Below are 27291 nucleotides of genomic sequence, written 5' to 3'. Positions count from 1 at the left end.
GAAGAGCACAGTCTCCTGGGATTGGCTCCAGGGTCTTTATTTCTTTATTTGGCATTGACAAACCCATACAGTTACTCCCACCAACACTGTGGGGAAAAAGGAGAAGACAGGAGCTGGACACCTTGCAGGTGCAGCAGGGTCTCCTCCCTGTGCCCCCACGTGTGGTGCAGGCTCAGACCCACATGGCAGCACCAAGAACTAGGCTGGGAATGGCTCTGGTTTTTGGAAGGACCTCTCCTAAAGGATTGGAGCTCTCCTGAAGGAGGGAAGTGCCTTCCTGCCGCCCGGCTGGACCCCACGGTGGCAGGGCAGCCGGGCCATGGCCCCCACCTCTGGCACATCATGCTCCAGGAGGTTCCTGATCTTCAGATCGGGCTTCAGGGCCTGGAGAGTGGCCAGTTCCTGCAGCACGTCCTGGCTTAACCCATCTGTGCTCAGCCTTGGGATGGAGGAAGGAGGAAAAGAGGAGAAGGTGTTAAACCTTGTTAGGAGGGAGGTGTTCAACCACCCAGAATGCTGGTGCCCCCAGCAATGGGGATACTGGGCGTGGAAAGGGGCCGTGCCAGGGCCCTCACCCCAGGGTCCGCAGTGGGCAGGCGGGATGCCGGAGCTGCTGGCAGAGCTGCAGGATACCATCGGCTCCCAGATCGTTGTCACTCAGGTCCAGGCAGGTGAGATGAGGCCCCTCCAGCAGCTGTGCAGCCAGGGCTGGGCAGCAGGCGCCCGTCAGCCGGCAGCTCCCCAGCCTGTGGGACCAGGGAAACAGGGAAGGGGGCGGTTTGACCATCCGGCGGGTGAGCTGTTCCAGGTGGGAAGGAGGGAGCTCTGGTTGGCCCCTTACCGCAGTGTCTGCAGCGGGCAGGCGCGGTGCTGGAGCCCCTGGCACAGCAGCTGCACCCCGGCATCGCGCAGCCCCTCGCTGAAGGACAAATCCAGCTCCTCCAGCCACGGGCTGGTGCCCAGCACGGCAGCGAGGTCCTCACAGCAGCTGCTGGTGAGGCGGGAATAACGCAGCCTGACAGGAACCCGTGCAAAAGATCATCCAGTGGCACCAGGACGTCTGAGGGCCCCCAGCGCCACCCCACCACGGTGACAGTCCCCACCCTGGTGCCACTGCTCTGGAGCTCCTTGCCCTGGGACAGTGGGGATAGAGGGACAATTCCACCCCAAAGGGACTCTTTTGAGGCACCTCCCCAGCTCTCCGCTCCAGCCTGTGGGAGATGCCCGTGGGATGCCGGGGGGTTCTGGGGGTGCCGGGGCCACTCACCGCAGGACGCGCAGGCGGCAGCCAGGACGCCGCAGCCCCTGGCACAGCAGGCGCACACCGCGGTCGCCCAGCGCGCCGTCGCCCAGCTCCAGCTGCGCCAGGCTGGGGTGTTCCGCCAGCAGCGCCGCCAGCTCGGCGCAGCAGCTCTCGGACAGCCGGCACCACTGCAGCCTGCGGGACAGCCACGGGGAATGGTTGGCTCAGCACACCCATCCCGGCTGCTCACCCGCCCACCAAACCCCAGGGACCACACCCTCCCACAGCCAAGCGGGGCCCGGCCTCACCCCAGCCATGTGCTGCTGTCCCCAGGGAGCAGCGGGGCACTCCGAGGGGTGACCATGAGCCCGCACAGCTCCTGTCCCTTCTGCCCAGGGCACCACCCACCCACCCACTCCCCTCCGGTTTGGGTGCCCTCACCCACACCCCCCATCCCAGCCGCGGTTTGGGCTCAGCGCCGAGCGCGTCTCTCACCGGAGCACCCGCAGGGCACTGCCTGGGCGCCGCAGCGCCCGGCACAGCAGGTGGATGGGGCAGTGCAGCTCCTCCTGCCGCAGCTCAGCGATGGCACCAGGACGCCCTCCAGCTCCCGAGGCTCCAGAGCTGCAGGGGGACAGAGCCGTGGGGCACAGGCAGCCCTCACTGGTGCCAGGAGCTCCCGGCTCCGACACCGGCACACAAACCCCCCGAGCAGAGCCTTCAGCTCATAGGAGGGCTCCTCGGGAGGGACCTCCGTGGCTTTGGAGGTGGGAAGGATCACAAGTGTTACTTCTGGAGCCACCTGGGGTGACTTAAGTCACAGGGTGCACTTAACATTTCTGCACCAGGGATCTCCCCTTTGCCTGTGAGAAGGGGGATGTGAAGCCAGAGCGACACCTGCACACAGGTGGGTCTGCTCAGGCTTGGGAAGTCGAGCCAAGATGCTCTATCTCCACCAACCCCACAACATGCTGTGGACAGGGGAGCCCACGTGCTCCTTATGCTCCCCAAGAATCCAAGAATAAAAAAAATCCTCCACTGAGGAACTAAACCCCCAGGGAAAGGCCAAGCTGGTGTTTGGGTGGAAGGAGCTGAAATGCCTTTAAAACCATCCTTTGGGGCAGAGGAGGAGAAATCTTTGCAGTTTGGGGTCACCAAAGCAAGGAGGGGCAGGACTTACCAGGGCACCAATGCATCCAGCTCCACCCTGGGATCCTGCTGGTGGAAGGAGCATCCCCGGAGGGAGACACAGCCCAGCCCAGCCCACTGCTGGATGCAGAAGGAAAGTGCCATTTGGTCATAGAGAGTCAACTTCACGTCCTGCAAGTCCAGGTCACTGAAATGACCCAACGCACTTTGTGCAAAGCTCTTCTCATTCATCTCGAACAAGAAGTGGAAAGTGTCCAACTCCGAAATCTTCAGCGCCTGGCCAGGGTGAGAGATGCTCCTGTGCCTCCCCTGAAGCCACTTCAGCAAGTCTTCCCTGGCTTGTGGTGAAATCCTGCCCCCAATGGTTTTGTCCACATACTCTATGGATTTTTGGCTGACTAAACCAAAGAGGAACTGCACTGTTACATTCAAATCCTTCCTGGACTCACTGTAGCTTTCTAGTAACTTACTTACATCCTTCTCAAGCCCCCCCAAGTCACTGACCGTTTCCTCATCGTCCTCCAGAACATAAAACATCGCTGCAAAAAACTCCTGGAGGTGCAGATGGGTGAAGCCGTAGACCTTCCCGTGGTCCCCACCTTCCTTTGAGATTTTCTCATTGAGGAAGAGGGGAAGAAGGTCTGGCTGGCCCAAGCCACGGTCCCTGATCTCCTTCTCCTCAAAGAGGACCTTGTGCTTCCAAATGCCATCAGCAGCCAAGGAGCAAAGCCGGAGAAGAAACCTCTGGAGGACCTGAGGATTGTCCCTGTCCCTGTGCTTCAGTAACTGGGAGAGGTAAGACATGGTCATCCTTGTGGTGGCTTTGGAGCACTCAAGGAGGTTTTTCTTCCTGCAAAGCTCTCGTTCAAGGATGGTGCAGACAGTCCAGCTCATGACGGGGATGACGCACAAGCTGTAGAGGATCTCATTGCCTCTGGCAAACCTGAAGGCCATGTCAGCTTTGTTGGCATTCTCAAAATATCTATGGAAATATTCCTCCCTCATGGCTGCTGAAAATCCCAGTATCTCTGCGTAATACTCCCCCTCCAGGCACCGCCCCAGGCTTTGAAGAGCCGTTGGCCTCGTGGTGATGAGCAAAGAAGCCTCTGGGAGAACAGTCCCCTTCAACAAGCTCATCAGGGTGGTTTCCAGCGGCTTCACCTCCCTGGGGTCAGAGCTCAGCTCAGCTTCAGGCTGAACCAAGGAAAATCGCAGGGCCTCGAAGCCATCAAAAATGAACAGGATCTTCTGGTCATCCAGGATCCTCCCAGCCGGCACTCGCTGGTGAGGGCAGCACCGTGAAACCAGGTCTGCCACGCTCGCTTCCTTGGGAAGGGCGATGCCTTTACAGTCAACGCAGAAGACACAGTCAAACTGCTCGTGGAGGGTCCCTTCTCCCCACTCCACCATCACCTTCCTGACTGTCGTCGTCTTCCCCATCCCCGGGGCCCCCACCAGCACCACGACCCGCGGCGTTTGCCCGTCCTCGTCGGGTCTGAACAGCGTCTGTGCAGTGACGGTGGCGGTGGCTGGTCCATTGCTGGTGCTGGCACATCCCACAGCTCCACGCTCAGCTCTGTGCCCGCTCCCAGGCTCCCTGGCGATGGTCAGGGCGGTGTAGTGGCTGCGGGTGGATGGGTTCTCCCCGGGACTGGAGTCCCCCGCTCCGTCTCGGAGGAACTCCCGGACCACGTGCTCTCTGTAGTTCTGCTTGTACTCTGTGCCAATGAGGAGAACAGTCAGTCCCAAGCCCAGACGAATTCCCAGCCAGCCCAACTGCACTCCTGACACACCAATGGACACTCATTTCAATGCTCAGGCCTTTCCTAAGTCTGGCAGAGGCAATAAGGACATAATCTGTGAGGGTTTAGGGTTGCAGGGGTTCTCCTCCTGGGTGCCCTCAACATCCTGATCCACCAACCCGTTTCAACCATCCTCATCCACCTGGGAGCAAATGCAACTGCCTGGGGTCAGCTGCAGCCTCTGTCCCCTTCCACTCACGCTGCCGGAGACAAAGGCACTGTGCCTGGGCTCCTGGCTCCAAAGCATGGAGCTCTGCAGAGATATCCTTAATGCCCATCCCAGGAGGAAAGGATCTGCCTGCCTGGGAAGTGCTGAGAGCACTGGATGAGCTTTAAAGTCACTTCCAACCCGAACCATTTTGTGATTCCATGATTTTAAACAATGCGTTTATCGAGGAGTTACAAGCCTGTGTAATTCAGTGCAAGGATGAGCTGCCTGGAGAGAGGTAGTGACACTGTCCCGTGGCACTGCTCAAACTGGGAATGCCCAGGCCCATGGCAGCAGGTGGGGAGGCTGCTCAGGGATTCCAGGCTATTCACAGCCCCTCCTGGGTAGCTGGGCTTGGATTTTCACTGCAAGAACTTTCTGCTGCCAGGTAAACCCACCTTGGCTGCTGCAGCAAGTCACTCCACTGTGAGAAACGTCCTTCATCCTGCTTTCCTGGGAGTTCAAGGCAAGAAGAAATGGCTGCTGCCCAAACAGCCACTGGGTTTTGCTGCTGTGTAGCCCTTTCCTCCTTCTCCAGCCGTGGGTGGGTTGTAACTGGGGCTCTAGGAAAGGAGAGAGGCTCCTTTAGGAGCTTTGGATGCTCAGGGGTGAAATGAGTGTGAGCCTGTGCTGTGACCTGATCTCCTGGTTTTCCTGCTCTAGTTTATGGACTGGGTACCTGTGTCTGGATTAGGAGGGGGTAACCCTCTTGATGATTTTATTTTCCATGAGCGATAATTTTCTTTCCACGATGGAAAAACAAAATGCTTCAGGATGATGTGTTTAGCAATGCTGCCTTTGAGGGACACTGGGGAAGGGAGAAAGGATGTTTTAAGGCACATTGGGAATTTAAGGAGTCCTTATTGACTCTTTATTTCCCTGCTAAGAGTCAAACATCTCCTGCTTGCAGAACATCAAATAATTCTGGGAATAACTGCTTCTCTCTAAAGGAAATGGTCTCAAATTGTGCCAGGGGAGGTTCAGTCTGCATATTAGGGAAAATTTCTTCACAGAAAGGGCTGCCCAGACCTGGCACAGGCTGCCCAGGGTTTTAAAAATCATGTGGATGTGGCACTTGGGGACACGGGTTAGTGGTGGCCTTGGCAGTGCTGGGGGAATGGCTGGACTCGATGGTCTCAGGGGGCATTTCCAACCTGAACAATTCCATGATGTTCCCTCCCTAGGATGCTGCTGCCCCCAGCGTCCCCCAGTGGGTTTTGTAGGGGGGCTGCCCAGGAGCCAGGGCTGCCCTTATCCCTGCTAACTCCTCCTGGGGTGTGGTGTGAGCTGGGAGGGAGGAGGAAAATCCAGCAGCACCATTTCTGAAGGTTTCCCACTCCCTCTGACCTTGAAAAAGCCATTTTCACCTTGCTGTGTCTTGGTCTGGATTGCTGCTCACTGTGCCTGTGCTGTGTTAGGGGGGATGTGACCCACTTTCTAGGGGTCCTTCCCATGCCTGGTGCCACGGGATTTTGGAGCCCTGCCTGGCTCTGGGGCTGCTTCCCTGCCTTCTCCTCTCTGCCATGGGGAGGGGTGGGGGGGGAGGTTATTGTTTTTACAGCTCATTTCCTTTGCTTCCCTTTTTCCTACCTCAGTAAAACACGTTTTTTAAATTCAGAATTTAAATATAATGCGAACTCAAGTCTGAGGCCTCTGAAAGCATCACGTGGGGCTGTTTACCTCCTGAGGCAGAGGCAGCATGTGTGAACACAAGGAAACTGCTGCCAGAACCCCCTGGCCTCGGCTCATCCAGGCTCTGGGGAATGGAGCTGGCGATTTCCACTTGCAGGAGGCTCCCTCCCTCCTCCTGCCACGCTGAGGATATTCCTGCCTGATACAGAAGCGGCAGAAAGGTTTTACTAGTCCTGGAAGCAGCAGTTCTCCTGCACTGAATCATGGATTTCCACCAGCTTTGCAGGAATTCAGCCCCTCTCTGCTGCTGGCAGTAAATCAGCAAATTTGGGAGGCGTTACGAAGGGGAGCAGCTGTTTGCAGCCATGGAAAGGTCCTGGATGTGCCTGGCACAAGCCCCTAGAAGAGCAGGAAGTGCTGGCACTGCTGGGTGCAGGACCAGACAGGGAAGAGAGGGAACATCAGCATCAGCCACAGCTAATCCCATCCGTGTCAGCCTGTCTGAGCCCAGCCAGCTCCTGGAGCCAAGGACTACAGCAGCATAACCTTGCTCATCCCTGCTCCACGGGGGTGTGGGGAGCTGCATCTGAAACCAGCCCCTGGGAGCACAGCCTTTCCCGGGAGATTTGGGTTCTTGCATCCAGCTCCTTGTTCTGCAGTTCACTTCAAACGAGGGCAGAACTGTCCTTTACAGTGGGATTTAAGCAGCCTGAGTACTTTTAGGCATGACACGCACCTGGCTTGGATCTGGTGGGCAGTTTGGCAGAGCCAGAGAGGGTCAAGGAACAAAATCCTGAATTTTCTCTGGAGTTTCAGCCCTTCTGCACTATGTCCATGGCTGAGCTGATGCCTGGCTGCCATTCATGGGAGAGAGGAAACTCACCAAGCACAGAGGTGAAGTGAGTTATTCTGCAGGCAGCTGAGCTGACAAAGTTGTTTCTCATGGATTTCTGGGTGTAATCTCCTTAAAATATCAAGTCTTTGTCCAAAATTACATGAGGGTTGTCAGTGGGTCCCAAGCTACTGATGGAGGAAGATGAGCAAGCAGCACACAGCCTGATTTGCTCTAAAATAAGGGCTAGAAAGAGCTCTAGACAATCCCAGAACCTGCTGTGGTTTGGGATGCAAGCAGGATGTGACCCAGTCATGGGAATTTGAGCCCTGTGCCTGGCTGGAGGGGTGAGGCTGTAACAGGGAGGGCTCTTTGCTTTTAGCTGGTGTGGATGAGGAGGAGGAGCAGGCTGTGCCTGGCAGTGCCTGGCTGGATGACAGCGCTCCGCAGCGGGACCGGGCTGTGTGCCCGGCTCCAGTCTGGCCTTGGGCTGCCTGCAGCCTCTCCTAGACCTTGTGGGAGTTTGGGAAGGGGGGGCAGACTCCAGCACCCTGGGGCGAGGGGGAGTTTGGGGAGAAGGGAAGCAGAGCTGGCACAAAACTACCCCAAGGTGCAGCATTTCAGTGTCCTCCTTCCACTAAGCAGAGCTTCTCCTTAGCAGTACATTCCTCAACTCCCTGCTGGGGATCATCTCACTTGGAAATCCCTTATCCTGGCCTTTTTCCTGTGGTCTACACACAGGCATCCCAATTTATCAGGCTGGCCCCCTCCCATTTTTCCTGCCCAGTATGTCCCCCCCACTTTGTTGCCCTGTTCCCTGTAATTGCTGCAAACCCAGGCAGGATTTGGAGGAGAAACAAGCAGAGCAGGCAGAGGGGTCAACACTGCAGGGACAGCCCTGAACTGCTGAGCCAGCTCAGCCCCAAACGACAGGGGATGTGGAGATGCAGCTGGGCTGCCTTAACCACCCTGCGGTCCCCCCCCCCCCCCCCCCCCCCCCCCCCAGATCCCAGCCCTTCCCTCCGGATTGGAGCGCCCTCTCCCCCCCTCCCTGCTCTCCATCTTCATGCAGTCTGCAGAGGTGCATTGTGGGAAACTCCCAAGTTTCCCCCCCTCCTCTGCCTGCCTCCCTCCCTCCTCTCTGCGCAGAGCCAGCTCCCGAGGTGTGACTCGTCCAGCCGGAGGACAGAGGTACGGGATGGCGCTGGGCCGGGGGGTGAGGGGCGGAGGGGCCGGGGGTCCCGGCCCTCGGCAGGGGGATGTGCAGATGTCCCGCCCGGGGTGACAAAGCGGAACAGAGACACGGAGCTACCTGCTCAAGGTGAGTGCCCAGCTCCTCGCAGCCGCCCGGGATGGAGGCCGGGGCTGCCATGCCGGCCGGCTCTGGAGCGGGGACCCGCACAGCTCTCCCTGCCGGAGGCAAAACGCGCCTTTTTAACCCAAAACGAGGAGCCCGGTGAGGACGGCCGGCCCCGAGCGGCTCCCTTCCCGTGTCCTCAGCTCCCGTGTTCTGCTCCCTGAAGGTCAGGCAGGCCAGAGAGGCTGTTCCTGCAAACGCACGGGAGCCTCCTGCCTGCTCCCTGCCTGCGGCTTCCCGCTGCCTCCCGTACCTGCTGCCCCTCCGGGATGTGCCGCGCTGCCGATCCCAGCCCCGCTGCCGATCCCGCTGCCCCCGCCGGGCTCCGGAGAGGGGAAGGAGAGGGCCCAGGTGCGGCAGAAACGCTCCGGAGGCAGAAGGGCTCAGGGGCCGGGGAAGGAGCCGGCCATGCGCCGGAAACAGGGCTGCTGGGAGGGAGGAGGGGGAGCAGCATCCCCGGCTGGACCGCTCCAGCCTTGGCAGGAAAGCTGGTACACCTCCCTGGAACGTTTTGAGCGGTTTTCCCAGCTAGTTGGTTTTGTGTGGTTTTTTTTTTTTTTTTTTTTTTTTTTTTTTTTTTTTTCCCCTCCTATCTGCATGAGTTTGCTTGCCCTTCGCTCTGCCTGGATTTCATGGCCCTTCTTTAATTCCGTCAGTGCTGAGGCAGGAGGAAAGCGTGCCCAGGAACAGCCAGCAGCTTGGCTCAGCCTGCACCTTTTCCGAGGAAAGGGGGGTGTTCTGTTAGGCAAGAGGCCTTTGATATCAAGGAGGGGGGGGGTATCCTTTGATATGACCCCTGGCTTGTGCTGGAAAGGAGCTCACGAAGGGAAATCTGCCCCACCCCCCCAAAAAACCCCCCCAAAACCAAAAAGGAGAAAGATGACAGAGCCTATAAGTGCCTATTTTAAGGTAGAATATCGCACCGAAAGGGGTGGGAGGGAGCAGGATACCAGACCAGGGCTCCTGAGTCACGGTGTGTGCTTCCAGGGAGAAAACGCTTTGGGAACGTCTCGGGCTTTTCAGTCCCTGTTCTCTGCGCACCCATGTGCATCCCCGTGTTTGCAGGGACTTGTTGATTTATTCGCTCCTGTTTACTTCTCTGCCTACCTGGTGGCTTCTGGGGAAGGGGAAGAAGGAGGATTTTTTAAAAATTGAATCGAGGTCAGCTTGGAAAAACTTGGGTATTGGGACAAGAGGAGGAAGCCCCCCCGTGGCCGCCCCCCGGCACAGCCCCGCTTTCCTGGGTGGGGCTTGGGCAGGATGCCGTCAGGAGAGGGAGGATGGACTCCGCTGGATTAAGCTCCCTGCTCCATCTCAAACCTGACCTCCAAAAGTCTGACCTTCACAGGTTTGACCTTCAGCGTTCTCCATCTGTCCTTTCTCAGCCACGGTGCTCGACACCAGCCTCTAACCCCGTGATACTGTGGAAGGATGGGGGAAGAAATTCCAGATTTCCTCTGCATTTGGATACTCATCCCTCTGCACCCATCCCCTCCGCTGGGGGCTGGCGAGTGCCCTGGCACAGTCTCCCCATCCGGGGTTGGGTGTAGGGACAGGCAGACAGGGCAGAGGGAGGGATGGAGCTCTCTGGGCAGGGATTTCTATGCTGGAGGAGCTTTGGCCATGAGATCCTTCCCAGATCTCATTCCCAGCTTTCTGCAGGGAATGAGAGCGCTCTGGTTTTGCTGCACAAGGGAACGGATGGGTTTTACCCTGGAGCATGGCAGGAGCCTGCCTGGAAGGTCACTGCCTCGTGTGGAATTGGCCCCTTGTCTGCCTGCAGTGGCTTCTTACGTTTCAGCTGCAGAGCAACAGTTTCCAGGCTGACGCCTGCAGATCCGGGGGCTGCCAGATTCCAGACCCAGCTCTGCACGTGTGGAATTGCCTCCAGAATCTTTTTGCTGGGCACAGCTGAGCTGCAAAGGGGGTGATGGCATGAAAGCCTGGTGTGATCCTGCATCAGGCAGAAGGGATGGATGCCCATAAGCTGGGGAGCGATGATAAATTTTCTGCTGCTTCCTGCAGTGGTTGGGGTTATTTTACTGTGTCCCATACATGCCTCATCCTTTTTTGCTTGAGAGTACTGAATTTGGGATACTGGCCTCAGGAAGAGGCCTTAGAAGCAAGATCTGTCAGAAAGGAAACCAGCCTTCTGCAGCTGGGAACTGGCCTTTGGCTGCTCAGTTTGGAAGCATCTGTCCTCTTGTCAAAGGCTTTTCCCAAGTGCTGGCAGGCTCAGGGTAAGGAGCAGTGCTTTGTGGTGGGAAGGAATGGATGTCCACCCTTATCCAAGAGGCAGGGAACACTTGCTGACCCTGTCATGTCATCTCTGAGCTGGCACCACAGAAGCAGAGCTGAGCAGAGACCCGAGGCCTGCCCCATGGCCCCAGCCAGGGTGTTAGGGTGGATGTGGGAAATCTCTATTCCCTGGGGAGCATTTTGGGAGTATAACCTCCCTCCTGGGCTGTAACCTCCCTCTGCATGGTTGAGCAGAGCCAACATGGTGCAGACCTGCAGGAGCTGGAGGAGGGAGAGTCGCTGATGCCAAGAGATGGAGCTGTGCTTGGTGGGGTGATTGTTACCTTTGCAATAGCAGGAGGCTCCTGGGCTGGCTTCTCCTGGACTTTGGGGCTCTGGTGACCTGCCTTCTGGTGTCACAGGAGGTCCCAGACTGCCCCCAGGAAGGGCTGTGCCACCTCTCAGTGCAGTAACTCGTCCCCAGTGCCACAGAGTCCCTGGCATTGAATTTTTGGCTCTGGAAGGGCTGGAAAAGCATTATAAAAAACCAAAATGAGTGTGTTTGGAGAAGTCAAGACCTGAGGAAGTACCCAGGGTAGGGTGCAGGATGCACCCAGATCCCTGTGAGGTGTCACACTCGTGGGTTAAAGCTCCATGATTCCTGTTGCTGTTGCACATCTTCTACTGCATCTCCCGACCTGTTCCCGATTGAAACCACTCCAGTGCTTTGATACAGTGTCCTGACAAATAACCGCCATGGAAAAAAAGTCATCCTGCCTGACAGTCCTTTCCTTTGTTCCCTGAATTTCTGTCTTGGGGTGAGGGGTGCTCAGTTCTGCCAGGGAGAGGCTTAAGACCTACTGAAGGGTAAAAGCTACCATTTTGTTCTGCTACAAAAAATAGAAAAGCATTTAGTTCTGTGTCTGAGGGGGGATCAAACCCAGGATTAAAGCTGGGCCAGCACAGCAAAGTGAGGTGCTCTGAACCCTCTTCTGGAGGCACGTGGACTGTGTTAGGGCCCTGAGGAGCCAGGCTTTGCAGCGGGGTATTTCCAACCCAATCTCAGCAAAGTGTTTTCACATCCTCTCAAATCCTGGAAATTATTTTCCTGTAAGATGTGTCCGAGGGTGCAGCTGCACAGTGGGGGCTGGTGGCACTGGTGACCAGGCGGTTGTACAGCCTTGCCAGGTGTGAATTCTCCTGCTGACAGCAGGTCAGGGCTGTGCTGGGTGTACCTCGGTGCCCACCCCTGCGGGCGTCAGTCGGAGCACGTGGCTGGAGCACAAAACCTCCTGTTTCCCACAGCTGTTTTGGTGATGCCTTGGTTTTGCTGTGTATGTGGCTGTGTACAGGCAGGGGGGGCTTACCAGGGCAGGTTGGAGCTGTGTTTGGGGTTAAAAAACCCAAAAAAGAACAAAAGCTTAGCCCCTGGCAGGAGTGTGGTGTGTCTGCAACGCCTCCTCCCTCTCTCGGAGAATAAAATGTCTGCCACGTCCATCCCAGGAGGCCTCTGGGGACAGCATGTGTGTGGCTTGCAGAGGTGGCACTTGGCTCAGAACTTGTCATCTGCAGAGGTCATGGTGTGGGAAGAGACCCTAAATGTCCTTTCTCTGGGCTCTTCCTGGCAGGGAGTCTGAAGTGCTGTGTCACCTGTGTGGGCAGCGTGGCCGGGCAGCCTCCAGAGAGGACACTGGCACTGGTGTTACAAGCCACCTCTGTGCAGTTGATGACCCAGGGTCTGCATCCCACAGCCCTTCCCTGTGCAGCAAAAGCTGCCAGTTTTGCTGGGCCACAGGAGCCCGTCCTGTTCCCACATCTCACCTTGGGGCCAGGTATAACCCAATCACCCGGGCTGGGAGAGGTGACACAGCTCAGTGACAGTGGGAGAGAGGAGGGGTTGGTCCTGGCCACGCTCTGGGGGCTGTGGGGGTGGTGGATGCTGGTTTTTGGTCGTTGCCAGCCCCAGCTGGACCAGCGGTGGGTGTGCTGGGACTCGGAGCAGCCGCAGGAATGCCGCAGCCACGGAGCAGAGGCTGTGCTGGCAAATCTCCCCCCGTGGCAGCAATTTGAGGCTGCTGCCACTGTTAAAATACTTCAGCATCTGACAGTCTCCATGTCAAGATTCAAAGGGCTTGTTTGAGAGGGAAATGTTTAATCCAGGGCTGGGGAAGGGGAGGGGGGGATGTGGGGAGTAGCAAACAACAGATTGGGAAAAGGATTCATAAATATCTCATCAGAGTGAAGTGGGTCAATGGTGTTTGCTGTGACTTGGTGCTGCTGTCTCCGAGGGTTGGATTTGGGAGGGCTGGGAAGCACAGCAGGCTCCTGCACAGCCTGTTCCTGGTGCACTGAGGCTGTTTAAAAGCATCTGTGACAAGTGACTCCGCTGGCGTGGTGCTTGCGTTGTGTTTCATCACATTCGCTGTGCGTTGCGTCAGGAGTGGGGGGCTGAAACAGCCTGGGAGGGAGCTAAAACCCTCCTTGGGGAGCTGCTCACGGCAGCTGAGCGAACACAAGCTCCTTATGTAAAGCTACTTTAATATTTATGGTAATATCAAGAGGCGGTGCATTACCTCATCTGTCTTCACAGCACTTCTTGGGGACGGGAAAGGCTTAGTCACTACTCTGCCATCGCTCCTCTCGGGTGCTTGCCTGGCATCTCCCTGCCTTTAACGTGTTTTTTCCTCCAGCAGCTCAGAAAAGGGGATAAATGCTATTTTTCTCCCATTGGAACTGGAGAGTTGAAGTGCTGGGAAACAAAATGTGCTGCTCAGTTGCAGGAGGAGGCTGGGAAGGGGCAGGGGACTGGACACAAATCCTTCCGGCCCTGACAGATCACTCCACACGTGGCAGAGGGAGCGGGCACAGACCCCTGAGGACACTTCCCGAAGGACAGGGTGGTCCCAGCTGCGTTCCTTAGGGGTTAGACAAGAAGGTGGAGAAGAGCAGGATGGGGAGAGCGCTGGGAAAGGAGCTCCCTCCCCTGTGCTGGAGAAACACTCAGCCACCTTTGGTGCCAATTGGTGTTTCCTTATGGAGAGCAAAGGTCTGTCTGCTGCGTGCACTAGTTAATGAGTGCCTTTTTTCCAGACATGTAGGAATGGCAAAGAAGGGAAGAGGAGATTAGGGTATAATCTTAGTCTTTCCTGCCATCTCTGGCTCTTTCTGCCCATCATTGCTCCAGCTCAGACGTCGTCCGTAGCTATTTCTGAGATGGATGGTTTCAACCAGAGGGCACCTGGAGTGTAGGGGTGGACCTGTGGTGTGGGATAAATCCTGATACATAACCCCACTGTGCTGGTTGACTCCTTCCTGGCTGACTGTCTCAGTGTGGCAGCTGAGGACCCGATGGAAGTGTGCTGCTTTCCATAAAAGAAGGAAAGCCCTACGGATGAGCTTCCTGCCACACACCACACCCCGGAGCAGCTGCTTGGTCTTGCGAAGTGACTGACTTTTCCTCCCAGACTGAAGCAGGAGGGGAAGATGAGAGGATCTGGGGATGGGATGGGGCTGGTCCCTGCAGAGGGAAGAGGCCATCCTGACGGAGCAGTGCTGTGGCACAGCTTGGCAATGACTCACCCGCTCCTTCGGAGCAGGATTGATGCAGCTTTCATCTGCGCACGCAGGAGACAGATGAATAGATGTGTTTGCTAATTTGCTGGGAACTGAGGCAGAAAAGGTGCCCTTCAGGGAGCCAAGGAAAGCTGTTCTCCCCTCTGCCTGTTGCTCAGGCTGAGGGCAGCTTGTTGCGCTGGGTGAGTCTGACTGCACTGACCTTGAGAGCTGCAACAACCAGGAGCATCCCAGGAGATCCGTGGTGTTTGTGTGCCAGTTCTTGCAGCAGCGGGAATTTGGAAGGCTTTTCTTTTTTTCATTTTTCTCCTTTATCCCTGGTTTTATTGTGCCTGCTCCTTTTTCCCAGCCTGAGAAAGAGCTGGTTAGCTGCTGGCAATGAAAAGCTCCCTGAAAGGGCACTGATTGTTAAACAGAAATGGCATAGAGGGGGGGAAAAAGGGAGGAAATGAAGCCTGTCTCCCACAAAACCTTGTTCCCAAGTGCTGCTGCCTGTGTAGGAGGCAGAGACAGAGCTGGAAGGGGGAGGAATGGGTAGCCAGGCAGAGACAGCAGCTGATGAGGAGAAGGGAGGAATAAATAGATGTGAGAAGCTACAAAGAAGAAAGCAAAGGTAGAGAAATGTGTCATTAGAGAAAAAACTTTGTGTGATGGAATGAGGGAAGGAGACAAAGGGATGGGGGGGGAACCCTCATGTGCAGGTTTAGTTTTTGGATATGAGAAAAGCACCTTTCTTTTCAGTCTGGGGTGGGAGACAGAAGTGCTAAATATCAGCACATGGTCGTGCCCATGGAAGTACAGGAGTGGAGAGTGGAGATGATTCCCAAGGCAGGGAGTCTGGGAGGTACTTAACAGCATGAAGAGAGGGTTCAGTACTGTGATGCAAGGGGATGTGCTGTTAAGAGTCCCCAGTGTCCTGAGGAGCAGGAGGAGTCAGGCCAAAGGGTCTGGAGAGCTGCTGGGCAATCCTGTGGCTAATTCCAGTGATGGAAAATCACAGACAAAAGCCCTTTTATGTGGGCACTTAAGAACTGGAGATATTGATTTTTGGCTTAGTTTGGTTTCTACATCTTTTAAAACCTTTTCTGAGCTGTGTGAGGGGTTTGCGTTGCTTTTAGATGGAAATTCACTTAGAATCAAGAAATTCTGTTTGTGGCAGTGCAGGGCATGGCAGCAGGACAAGGCTCCATGGCCCAGCATGGGCTTCGAGCACAACCAGCTCTCCTGCTCCCAGGAACCTGGAAACTGGGTCAGTGAGGGCTGTGGATAAACTGTGGGGTACTGAGGCTGTACAGGGCCCCCATTTCTCAGCAAAAAAGTGAGTTTGCCTGCTCTGTGATTTACCCCATTTCCATAGGCTGCACGTGGCTTTCCTAGGGAAAGAGCAGAATTTCAGTGCTTGTTCCAGGTGCTATAACCCCACGAATATCAGAGTGTGTGAGTAGCCCAGCTAATTGATATCAAAGCGACTAAGCAGGTAATTCAATATTTATGCCATGATCGATCCGACTCTTCCCGCTTTAACCTCTGAGCCCGCTTTAGTCATGGGCTCCACTTGCTATTTCTTTGTGTCCTCTTTGTGCTGGGTGGAAAATGAGGCTAAATTCATCCCAAACCAGAGGAGCAGAGTCCTTGTGAGTGACTGTGAGCAGCCTCAGCCCTGGATCCATGTCAGATTTGTACTGACAGAGCAGTAGGAATGCTCTCTGAAAGCAGTAGAAAAAGGTGAGGCAGGTGATATCTATAGAAATATTACAAAATGAGCAGTGAGAAGAAAATATTCTTGCATTTGGCCGTGTTTACCTCTCAAGTCCCAAGCCACAGAGAAGGTTTGAAGCTTGGTGAGCATCTGGGATGGTGTTTGTGTGGTACAAGGTGCCCAAGTGTCCGATACCCCTTCAGCGATTCGTGAGGGGAGAGCGGTGGAGTCTGGGCTTTCCAAAATGGTTTAATATCACAAACTCAGAAATGCAGGTACTGTCCAGCTGCACTCAGTGAGGCTATGGGGTTTTTATGGTCACCAGGCCTGGTGCAGCATGAGGAGCTGAACTTGAAAATCCTTGTGGGTCCCCTCCAATTTAGGATATTCAATGAGAGCTATGGAATTCCCTGATTTTGGTGCAGCAGTTCCCTCAGTGACTGGCCTGGAGCAGCTGGTGGCCACTGAGCAATGGCTTACAAGGGAGAGCAGGAGAGGGGGCTGTTTCCATCTCATTCTGAGCCATAAAGTGATGCCCAGCTTTGCTCTAGACCCAAACCTGGCATTTTTGTGGGCAGGTTTCCTGCAGGACAGCGTTCCTGCCTAGATGGACATGAAACCACCACATCTGTCAGCCTGTTTTCCAGAAGAGTCAGCAGCACAGACTGCAACCTTGGGACCTCCTTCCTGTCATTAGAGGAGAGATGTGCATTCTGAGCCGCTTTGGAAGGGATCTCTATTTGTTGAGGTTTTTGAGGAGCCTCTCCAGCTCTCAGTCCAGACAGGTGATAAGCTCCAATTTCCCTTAGCAGGCAGAAAGCTCCCAGCAGGCTCCTGGCAGCGCTGAAGGTCAGTGGGAGGCAGTGAAGCCAGTGGCTCAGATCCCACCGCTGCCTCTGCTGCCTCTGCTTCCTCACTATTTCCCAGCTGGGAGCTGACCTGGTGCTGCCAGAGCCTGATGGCAAAGTGCCCAAAGTGCCCAGCGCCGTGTGCTCTCCTCCATCGCCTGGGGGTGCGGCCACGGGAGCTCCATCCCTGGCTCCCCCTGCCCTGCCAGGTTTGGGGAGGGGATGTTTTTGTGGTGGTTCTGCAACCCTTCGAAGCCCACTTCCCAACCTGAACTTGGGACAGTGCTGCAACAGGAAGCGTGGAGGGGGAGACACAAGCAGGGAGGAGCCATCGTGGAACAAAGTGCTCTCTCCTCACCCCACAGGAATGGTGAGGGCAAACAAATGCAAAGTAAGATCTGTTTGGTTGGATGTGAGTTTCTCATCGCTGACAAATGGCACCACATACACAGCCAGGATGGACTTGTCTCGATTGGCCTGGTTGGGGCAGCCATAGATGACAGTCAGACCGACTTGTTTAATGTTACAGTTTGGTACTAGGGAGAAATTCTTCCCTGTGAGAGTGGGGAGGCCCTGGCACAGGTTGCCCAGAGAAGCTGTGGCTGCCCCATCCCTGGAAGTGTTCAAGGCCAGGTCGGACAGGGCTTGGAGCAACCAGGGCTAGTGGAAGGTGTCCCTGCCCATGGCAGGGGGTGGCACTGGCTGAGCTTTAAGGTCCCTTCCAACCCAGGCCATTCTATGGTTCTGTGATTGTTGCAGATGCAGTCTGTAGTAAATGCTTTGAATGCAGCTCACAGTTCCAAAAGAAAGAGCCAACAGTTTTCCAGTTTTTCTTCCTGTCCTCCTCCGCTGCCTCTAGGCAGAACAGCACTGGCTCTCTCTGTCCTGTCACTCAGCTCTCATTGCTCTGCTTCCCCTTCCAGGTGCCGTATCATGTCCAGGTAGGACAGTGCCAGCGTGAGAATCATCCCAAGACAGCTGCTCCAAGGGCTTGAGCTCGGGTGGCTCCTCTGCTTCCTCCAGCAGCCGGGCAAAGGAGAGGAGCTGGGACAGCCCCGAGCGCGTGGCATCCAGTCGCTGCCCACAGCACTCGCAGGATGGATTCCAAAGGCAACGTCCGAAGCGGAAACAAACCCGACGCCAAGGCCGCCAGCTCCGGAAAGCCAGAAAAGCCCAACCCTGGGCCTGCCACGAATGCAGACAAGAAGGAGGTCCCCAAGGAGCAGCCCGCTCCTGCCAGCGCCGCCAAGAAGGCGGGTGGTGACGCCGCCGTCGTGAACAACCACAGCAACCTGAAACCCAACCCCGCCGGCACGGAGGCGCACGAGGCCACCGGCCAGTCCCCTGACTCTGACCACAAGGGAAACAGCTCCGAGGAGTCACCGGGCAGCTTCTTCGACAACATGAAGCCCTTGATCATCGTCGGAGGGGTGGCGGTGGCTGCGCTGGCTGTGATTGTGGGAGTGGCGTTCCTAGCCCGGAAAAAATGAAGACCGAGACGGGGTGGGGATGAGGAACCCAGCCCAGCTGTACAGCTCCTTTTGAGACAAATGCATGCAGAGAAATTCTATACATAGCTATATATATAGAGAGCGAGCTAGATAGGTCAACAACAAACACCAACTGCAACTTCGAGGGTCTTGTTCAAGACAACTGTGCCAGTTTGACCCAGTGTGGGTAACTCCATGCACTCAGTGTGTTCTTTCATGTAATATATCTTGGCTTATACCACCGTGTATAGGTTACAGCTTCTCCTCGGTGTAAATGACGGTGTCCCCTCCCCTCCCTCGCTGTTCTCCCTGGGAGACACCCCCACCTCTCTTGCAGTCCCCTGTTTTCAAGTCCCAAGTGTTCTACGTCCCATCTGGAGTCCCCACTTTGTGTTTTGGTTTCTGTTTGGTTTGGTTTGAAGTTGGGTTGTGGTAAAGAAGACGGAAGGGGAGAGCCAGGGCCCAGTTCTCCTGCCGCGGTGCGTTGGGTGGTGTTTGCCCAGCGCTCCCGGGGCAAGGGCAGGTAGAAGGCAGCTCCCTGACCAAACAGCAGTGTGTGATCTCCAATAGGTGTCTCGTGTACCTGCTGCTCATCAAGCCACCTCTAATCACCCAGCTGGGAAGTGCCCCGGAGGAAAAGCTGCAGGTGGAGGCTGAGCCTGAGCCTGGGGTGTCCCCTCGAGTCCCAGAGGGGCTGTGCTGAGTCCCCTGCTGACCCCAGGCCGGCAGCAGCTGCCACCTGCTCTGTTCCTTGCACGTTGGCAGGCGGCCTTTAGGATCCCAGGGCTCCCCCCAGGGTCATATGGGCAGCGTTTGGGATGGAGAGACTTTGTTTTGGATCTAGTATTTCCTAAAGTTAGGCTGAGCTTTGCAGGGTGCTGTGGCCTCCGCCCAAGCTCCTTCGAGGTCAGATGGACTGTTTGTGTTCATTTTTTTTGGGCTTTGGATCAGGCCTTTCACCAGGTTTTTTCCCCACTGAAGGGTGTAGTCTCATTAGATGGGAAGACAGGAAAAGGGGAGACATGAGTTGGTTTTAGGGGCAGAGAGGACCTGGGAGCCCACGAGAGTAACACTGACCTGCTTTATAGCAAGGCAACCCTCTTCAAGGGCTAGTCTGCCCTGGGGGGATTTCTTACCTCCCTCCTGTCATAGTAGCAGAGATTTGTGACTTGTCCACACTTTGGAAATGGAAACAAATTCCCAGCCCTCGGGATCAGCCTGGTTTCATGGGTGAGTACCTTGGCTCTAAAGCCAGACCCTGTGAGGGGGAGAAGAGAGGGTGTTAAGTGCTTTGGCTGATGCTCTTCTAACACCAGTGGGTGTCCATTAGGCTTCTCTTGGCTGCTGCAAAACAGAGTCTCATAAAAAGACCTTATATTTTGCTTTTAAAGGAGTCAGAGATGAGATGGGGTCAGAACTGTGGCGTCTGGAGCTCGGCAGCAGCCGCAGCCCATGGGCAGGGTTTAGGGGGAGGGTCAGTAAGAGGCTGTGGCAAAGAGGAGAGAGTTCAGTTCCAGAACCTGTCAGACACCTTTAATTGAGCTGGATGTATGAACTCAGGGGGGGCAGGGCCAGAGAAAGGTGCATGTTCCTCAGGTGCTGCCTGTGCAGTGTCTGCCTCTGGTACAGTCACTGAACAGGATGGTGGGAGTGTGTAACTGATTTGGGAATTCTTCTCTTGGCTCATGTCTGTCTTATTTACCTCCAAATTTGATCTGCTGAATGCAAGTCTTCCCCAAACCAAAGGTCTGGTGATGGAGCCTGACCTTTCCTATGGTGAGCTTTGTCACTCTCTTTTTCCCAAGGCTCATAAAATATTCCCAAAGGTGCATGGCCTCTGGGAATATCAGATGCTGTGTTCTGATGACCAAGGTGCAGCTGAAGGTTGGTGCCTGCCTCCACCTGTACCTGTACAGAGACAGGGGTGGGCATGTTGGGTTCACAGGGGCTTTGGGAAGGAGGGCTACAGCTCCAGGCGAAATCCTGGTAGCCTAAAGCACTCTTGGCATGCACTGTGGATGTATCTCCTGGTGGCAGGGTGTCACTTCCAGCCAGGGGAATGGTTTGAAGGAGAAGGGTCCGTGGTGGGGTGTTTCTCTAACACCACTTTTCTCTAGAGATCTTATTTCCCCTCGTCCTGTTTTGCAGATGTCCAGAGGTTATTTCTGAGTTGGGGGGGGGAGAGGAGAGGACAAATGGTAGCAAAGGAACAGGAAAAGTGTTTGGAAAGCAGAGATGGGAGAGAACGAAGCTCAGAAGCAGCCCCTGCTGAGCTCCCTTGCAGTGACTGCAGCGTGGCTTTGGCAGAGGACACAGTGGGAACGGGATGTGCCCAGATCCTGAAAGTGCCCCAGGCACATCCTTTTCCACCCTGGGGAGAGACCCCATTCCACACCATAGTCCCTCCTGCTCGGAGTCACGTTTTGCCAAGCAGGGTGGTGATTTTCAGATGGTGACTTCTGTTTTCAAGAGATATTTCTGCCTTTCCTGTCCTTTCCCTCCCACTCAGCCCTGGCCTAGGATTATTTTCAGCAGTGTGTGACATTAGACACAGCATCTGTCTGTTCTGCCCTGACCAGCACAGGTAGATCAGGGGGAGGAAAATGAAACACCTGCTTCATTTGAATCTCCAGTTTTACTTTCTATAGTGTTTTTATTTCCTTGACTTAACTTTTGCCAACAGAAGAGGGGAAAAAACAGTTCTCAGCCAACCATGGGCCTTAAACATTTCTCCACCTCCAAACCCTGCCTGCCCTTAGAGCACTTGGATGCAAGGCCACTAATTTCATCCAGAAACACACCACAGAGGTGCTGATGGGGCTGCAGCTCCTCATCTGGGTTTGTCACTCATTTGAACCCACCCTGCACAGCAGACGTCGTATTGCCTGTTTGTAAGGGATTTTTGAACATGGTATGTCCTGTTCCCAAGGGATATTCCATGTCCTGTGATCACTTAAGGGTCTGCTGTCCAGATAACGACCTCTTTGGCAGTTCAGTTTGGAAACACCTGTCTCTGTGTGTGTGTGTGTGTGTGTGTGTGTGTGTGAATACACCACCCTGCCTTCGAGAATATCCTGCCCATGTGTGTGTACATACATATGTGTTGTATCACTGCAGTCTGGGGAGGGGGAGAGAAGCCAAGCTGGAAATGCCCCTTCCTTCATTCCCTGCATTCACACAAAGTGTCTGTGATGTCTTTTCTGTGCCATTCCCACCATGTCACGCAGCGTCTGAACTCCTTTTCAGTCCTGGTTTCTCCTCAGTGCAAAGAACGTCTGGCTAGTGAACTGCTGAATGTCCGGTGTGCCCGCTGTCCTAGAAGCTCCAAATCCCTGTTCCCCTCCCTGGATAGTCGTGTGGGCTGTTTGCTTTAAAATAAGGCACTTTTAGACTATACTGGACTGTGCTGTAGCGCTTTTTGAAGTGTGGGTCTAGTGTTGAGTCGGGTAGATCCAGCGTAGATGCCACAACGCACCTCAGTCCTGACTCGCAAACACCTCCTGTCCTGCCTTAATGTGCCAGGCTGTGCAGTGCTTTCCTTTTGAGCCAAAAATGTCCAGCGAGAACTAGGCTGAGAGGGCGAATTCCCCTCTCCCAGCCCCGAATTTGTCGAAGCAGGAGGCTGAACTGACTGAACTCGCTGTGCTAAATAAATAGTTGTCTTTTCTCGTACTGAGCACACGCCGTTATTTGCTTGACGTTCTTTTTTTCGTGTGGTGTTTGTGGTATGAAGTCCTTCCAGTGCCATCTCCGTTGGGAGAGTGAATTGTTAACGCTTACAACTAATCAGATTCTGTGCTTGGGGTTTGGAGAGATCTAGATTGCTAGTTTACTCTTTTCCGTCAAGTTGATAAAATCATAAATTCGCCAAAAATTGGTTTCAGACCTTTTAGCTTATCACTAAAACTGTCGATTCAATGACTGCACCCCGATCTCAATCTGTTTTTGAGGAACCCTAAGTTTTAGTCGAATGCAAAGATGTCATTACGCTCCCTTGGACAACTCGGCAGAAGGTTTTAGCTGCTTCTATTTTAGGAGAGATGAAATGGATTACGCTTCTGCTTCCTCTTCCTACTGATTTAATACCCTGTGGATAAATCCCGTTATTCCCAGCAGTGCTGCAGTAGGATGCAAACAAACGTGGCAGCCAAAGGATAATGCAGCAGCATTTTTGGGAGGGTAAGAACACGTTCCTGCGGGTGCTGTTCACCCGGGGCTCACTCAGAGCGCTGAACAGGCACTTGCCCTGAAGCACTTCTTAGTTCCCTCGAGTTGGGTTATAAATTAAATATGGGGTTTTTGTCTCTGCTGGATTAAAGTTTAGGGGATGATCCATAGAATACTGAAAACCAGGGGAGTTTTTCCGTTGTTTTCACCATGCTCTGGCCTTTGAGGTCTTGTTGGCACCAGGGATATCGATTGCAGGTCGCCATAAAATCTTATCAGTCACACATTTTTTTAAAAAAATTGACACAAACATTCCTTAGCCCTTCAGCTGAGCATAAGGAAAGTCTTCTCTGAGGCAGCCTTGCTCACAGCCCTGATTATACCCACATCAGGATTTGCACATCAACAACAACAACCCAAACCCCTGGAGTTAGTGAGAGATGATTTCTGCCTTAAAACATTCCCTGCTTTTTCCTGGAAATGCTACAGGGGTTTGGAATTCAGCAGCCTTTTAGCTATTCTTAGAATTGGTTGAAAATAACAGTGTCGAAGACTGGAGAGGAAAATGATGCTTTGAGAAACGAACCAAAAAAGGAAGGCAATGAAAAAATGGATTTGAAAGGTGAAATTCCTGGAATTTCAATCAGCTCCTTGGAAAGCTTCAAGTCAGTGAAGACTCTGAGAGTGTGCAAAGAACAGAGCAGAGAAGTGGAGAGAAAAAAGCACTATGTAATTATCTTAACAGTTTTGGTAAGGACATGTTAACTTTTATAACCTACTCATTTCTTTTTTTTTCTTGGCAAAAAGCAAAACCGACCCGCTCTGACACCGTGCAAATTAACCTCTGCTAATTGCCCTTTTCCAGATGAATTTTTCCTGCTGGTCCTGTGCAATGTTAATGGGTTAGAAAAACACCTGAAGTTTTCTACAACCAGCTTTGTGTGATTAAGGGGAATTGCCAGGACACTTGGAGGGCTGCGTTCTCTTTTCACCTGCTTTGCTATGGCAAGGGCTGAAAACCCAACCCGCTCACACTTCCATCCTCTTAGTCCACGCCTTCCTGGTGGAGCAGGGATGGTGATTCCCTTCCTGAGCTGTGTAGCATCTTGCTGTGGTCTCATTCCCTTCACCACGAAGCCGGGAGATATCCATAGGGGTGGGCAAGGTGCATTTTCATGACGAGGCCCGTTTTGGGTGGTCCCCAAACAGACGGGCAGTGCTCGGCCCCCAGACCGTGTGGCACAGCAGGGAACGTACGAAGCTTCCGTGTGCCCTGATCTGTGAGGGTCTCAGTCTGCCACAGGATCTGTACTGGATGACAAACCCACAGGAAGGTCCCTTCCTTGTCCTAAGCTGTCAGTCAGGTGTGAGGTGCTGGGGCTGCTCGGGAGGTGCTGACACAGTGTGAACATAACGCTGCCCTCGGCTGAAGCTGGTGCTCCTTCAGTCCTCTGGAGCACCAAAAAACACGTGGGGAGGAGAGATCCCGAAGCCAAGGACCTGCATTTCTGCTGGCCTGGGAGGATCAGGTGGTGTGCCAGGGTTGAGGACGCAGAAACCACGAGGATTTTCCCATTTGGATGGGCTGCTCGGGTGTCACCGTGTGACACAGCACTGCGGGACCGCTGGGCCTTGAAAATTCACAGTTCATTCAGTTCACCATAATAAGCTCGTGCCCAAAGCCTCAAAGTCTCGTGAGAGATCAGAGCCATTAGATTTCCAAATGACTTTGGATCTACCCTGTGATAGAACTCTGCTCACTCCTTTGGACAGCAGTACTTTGGGACTTGTGCCCCCCTGCTCTTTGATGATCTTCAAATTAAATAGATTTTTTTTTTTCTGCTGAAAAACATGAGCATTTCCTGTTTCTCTTCCAGTTGCTCCCAGCTTGAAAATGACAAGCAATTCCATTATTTTTCCAGTTCTCAGCCCCAGTGCAGCACCCCGAGCATGAATTTACAGGTTATTGCTGTCTGCGTGATGATGTTGCAGTACCAAAGCTCCCACCAGGACAAGAGGAATCTTTAATCACCTTTGCAGCAATTAAGTCCTGCATCATATCCCTGGTTTTGCCTCAACAGCTTCAAGCAGCCAAGTTTCTGGGGCCAATTGATGAGAACAAGGGTGCCACACAATCTTGTCATGTTATAAAACAACAAATAAACAAACCAACAGGGGAATAATTTGGCTTTACTAAGTTTTGAGCAGCCTGGTGCCTTTCCCCAGGACCATTTCAACCGAAGCCTTTAAAAGTTGCAGTTTCAGCTCCCCAGGAAACCAACTCTCTTCCGGTGGTAGGTGCAGGTTGCCTATAAATTTGTGCAGAAAAACTGTAGGAAGGGAACTTGAAGGTCAGATTACAGGGGATTTTTTTCCTTTGCTTTTGCTTTGTTCGGATTCTGCTACTTCTCCAGGGACTGATCCAAAGCCCTTGGAAGTCAGATCGAAGGCTCAAATGCTGGGAGCAGGGAAATGCCTGCTGCTCCTTTGGAAGCCTCAGGCATCTTTCTGAGGACTTTGGTGGGGTTTGAGTCAGCTCCTGAGCGTGTTTTCCAAACGATAGGAACTTTCCGAGTGACACCTTGGTTTCTTCCCTGTGCAAACAGACCTGCTTGTCACTTACACGTATTTGCCCGTGTTCAACATACAGGTTTGGGTTGTTTTTGGTTTTTTTTTTGCTCTCGGAAACAATATGCTGCTGGACACATTTCCTGGAGGGAAATGGACACCTACCTACACACAAAGCTATCCAGCTAATTTATACCTTGTCGAATTTATAATCTTGTCTATGCTTCTATGGACACTTTGTATGGGCTGCAGCTCAAATCCTAAAATAGTCAAGAATTTTTTCCTTTCCCATATAGTATTCTATTTACTTTGACTTTAAAAAAACAAAAAAAGCGTATAAATGCAATAATGCAGGTAGACTAGAAATACTAGATTGAAAATTTAAAGTAGTTTAGCTTGTCCCATCGTGACTGACAGTGTTGTGTGACACCCAACGCTGTACCCTAACATTTTCCAGGCTTTCTCCGTAGCTGAATCTAGTATTAGCTTTGGAAACCCATTGTGTGAGTGGTGGGTGGATGGGTCGGAAATGTGTGCTCTCTACACACTGTATGTTACTCACATCACAAGCTGTATGGTCACTCCATATGCTGTGAAACTGTAAATGATTCCCAAATACACCTGTAACTCTTACCAGGATTGTGAGAAATAAACTATATATAGATATATATACACACACATAGAGATATTGTATAATTCCTCCTGTGAGCATCTTTGTGTACGTGGGGGTGCCAGTGAAAATGCCTGTGCTCCCTCTCCCTCCTCACTCACGGAAAGTTGTCCAGAGAATCTGCGGCTGCCCCATCCCTGGGAGTGTCCAAGGCCAGGTTGGACGGGGCTTGGAGCAACCTGGGCTAGTGGAAGGTGTCCCTGCCCATGGCAGGGGGTGGCACTGGATGAGCTTTAAGGTCCCTTCCAACCCAAACCATTCTGGGATTCAATGTCCGTGTTTCCTGGAAGCTCAATATTTTCTAGGATTAGTGATCCCAGTGAGAACTGTGAGAAAGGGCAGTTCCTGCCCCAAATAAACTCCAGCCTGCCCAAGGAAAGCAGGCAGAGGATGGTTATTGTTATTCCCACATTGGAACTAAATAGGATTAAACATTTACCCAGAGCCACTGAGGAAACCTTTCTGATCCCAGGGATTCCCTGTCCCACAGGCTGGTCTCTAGTTCTTTCTCTGACTTCTTCCCTGCCCAAATAGGCTGATTTCCTTGGCTTTATTTCTAGGACGACCTGAGAACACCTTTTCTTAAAAATAAACAATCTCCTGAGCACCTGAGTGATGTCTGTGGAGTCCCTGAACATGAATTCCCTCCAAGCTGTCATAGGGCAGGAGGATTTTGGCAGCACGTGTCACTGCAAAGAGTTGATGTCACATTACACCAGCTCCCAACAGGGTCCCTGCAGAAGTCTGCAGGCTTTTGGAAATTAATTTGTCAAGAACTGGGAAGAAAAATCCTGTAAATCCCATGGGATTAGGAAAAAGGGGCAGCTTTCAGTCGCAAAAAGCATAATTAGCTGAGGTTTTTGCCGCAGAAACACAGCTGAGGGCTAAAGTTTTAGGTTGCCTTAGTAGTCATAAGAGCAGGAGAGCAAATAAATTCCTGTCTTCTGAGTGGGAATGGTGAAGCTGAGAGGCTGGAATGGGTGGGGGCCCTATCTCCCATCCACACGTTCTGCGGCCCATCTCCTTCCTTCGCTCCACATATTTAAAAAGAGAAGGAAATTTTAACAGAAGACCTTTTGCAAAATGTTTCTCCAGGAAACCCAAGGCATTGGCTCCTGCTGAGCAGTGGGAGATGGGAGTATTAAGATATCACTGTACACTTTAATCTCCCTGGGCACTCTCATGCTCCTTAATCACTGTCAAGTCCTCTAACACTTTGTATTTTGTGCAGTTTAGAGAGGATGGGAAGGGCTGATGGAGCAGGGGTTGAGACAGCACTGGGTTTTGTATTTATTTAAAAAGCACTGGATTCACAAGCAGGGAATAAGGAGCATAAATGTGATGCTCAGTGCCATAAAGGCTTAGGCTGCTGGAGTGGCACTAAGTCCCCGAGTCCCCTGCACAACAGCTAAACTGAATAGTGGAATTGCTTTGGGTTTGGTTTTGTTTTGGTTTTGTTTGGTTTTTGTTTGGTTGGGTTTTGTTATTGTTTGTTTGTTAAAAATAATTTTCTGGTATCTAAACTGGAGCAAAGATAGAGGAATATCCAGATATCTCCACAGTTAACCAGCCTATGGATTCAGAGCATGGTTTGGAGAGAAAAGGAGACGGACAGACAATTGAAGAGATGGACAAGATGGCATGAGCTACATTTCCTTCAGGAAACCAGGCTAGAAATTAAGCCCTTTCAAATAAACAAATAAAAATAACAGCAGAATTTGACACTCTTATTTTATATCTATCATTTTTCAATGGTTTTGTGTCTGTAATACACCAGCAACCAGCGAGGGATAAACTTATTAAATTAACACAGCG

The 27291-nt window shown here is 53.2% G+C and overlaps 2 protein-coding genes across 3 annotated transcripts; one reads left to right on the top strand and one right to left on the bottom strand.

Annotated features, from left to right (window-relative positions):
- Positions 1-21: 21 nt before the first annotated feature.
- Positions 22-8601, bottom strand: LOC135416677 (NACHT, LRR and PYD domains-containing protein 12-like). Of its 2 annotated transcripts, none has more exons than XM_064659965.1 (8): positions 8477-8601; positions 4801-4965; positions 2424-4110; positions 1739-1867; positions 1268-1438; positions 842-1015; positions 576-746; positions 22-439 (listed from the first exon to the last, which is right to left on the bottom strand). In XM_064659965.1, exons 2-8 carry the CDS (start codon positions 4844-4846, stop codon positions 238-240), a joined length of 2580 nt encoding a protein of 859 aa, XP_064516035.1. In that variant the 5' UTR covers positions 4847-4965; positions 8477-8601; the 3' UTR covers positions 22-237. The 2 variants fall into 2 exon arrangements, with proteins under 2 accessions (XP_064516035.1, XP_064516034.1); XM_064659964.1 differs by lacking the exon at positions 8477-8601 and adding an exon at positions 6771-7805.
- On the top strand, positions 7941-25484 carry CEND1 (cell cycle exit and neuronal differentiation 1). The gene is made up of 2 exons (XM_064660043.1): positions 7941-8057; positions 17505-25484. Exon 2 carries the CDS (start codon positions 17679-17681, stop codon positions 18069-18071), a length of 393 nt encoding a protein of 130 aa, XP_064516113.1. The 5' UTR covers positions 7941-8057; positions 17505-17678; the 3' UTR covers positions 18072-25484.
- The last annotated feature ends 1807 nt before the right edge of the window (positions 25485-27291 follow it).

The sequence above is a fragment of the Pseudopipra pipra genome, chromosome 6 (assembly GCF_036250125.1).
Source record: "Pseudopipra pipra isolate bDixPip1 chromosome 6, bDixPip1.hap1, whole genome shotgun sequence".
Classification (NCBI taxonomy): Eukaryota; Metazoa; Chordata; class Aves; order Passeriformes; family Pipridae; genus Pseudopipra; species Pseudopipra pipra.
The sequence above is the reverse complement of the archived record's forward strand: the minus strand, read 5'-3'. Positions and strand labels throughout refer to the sequence as shown.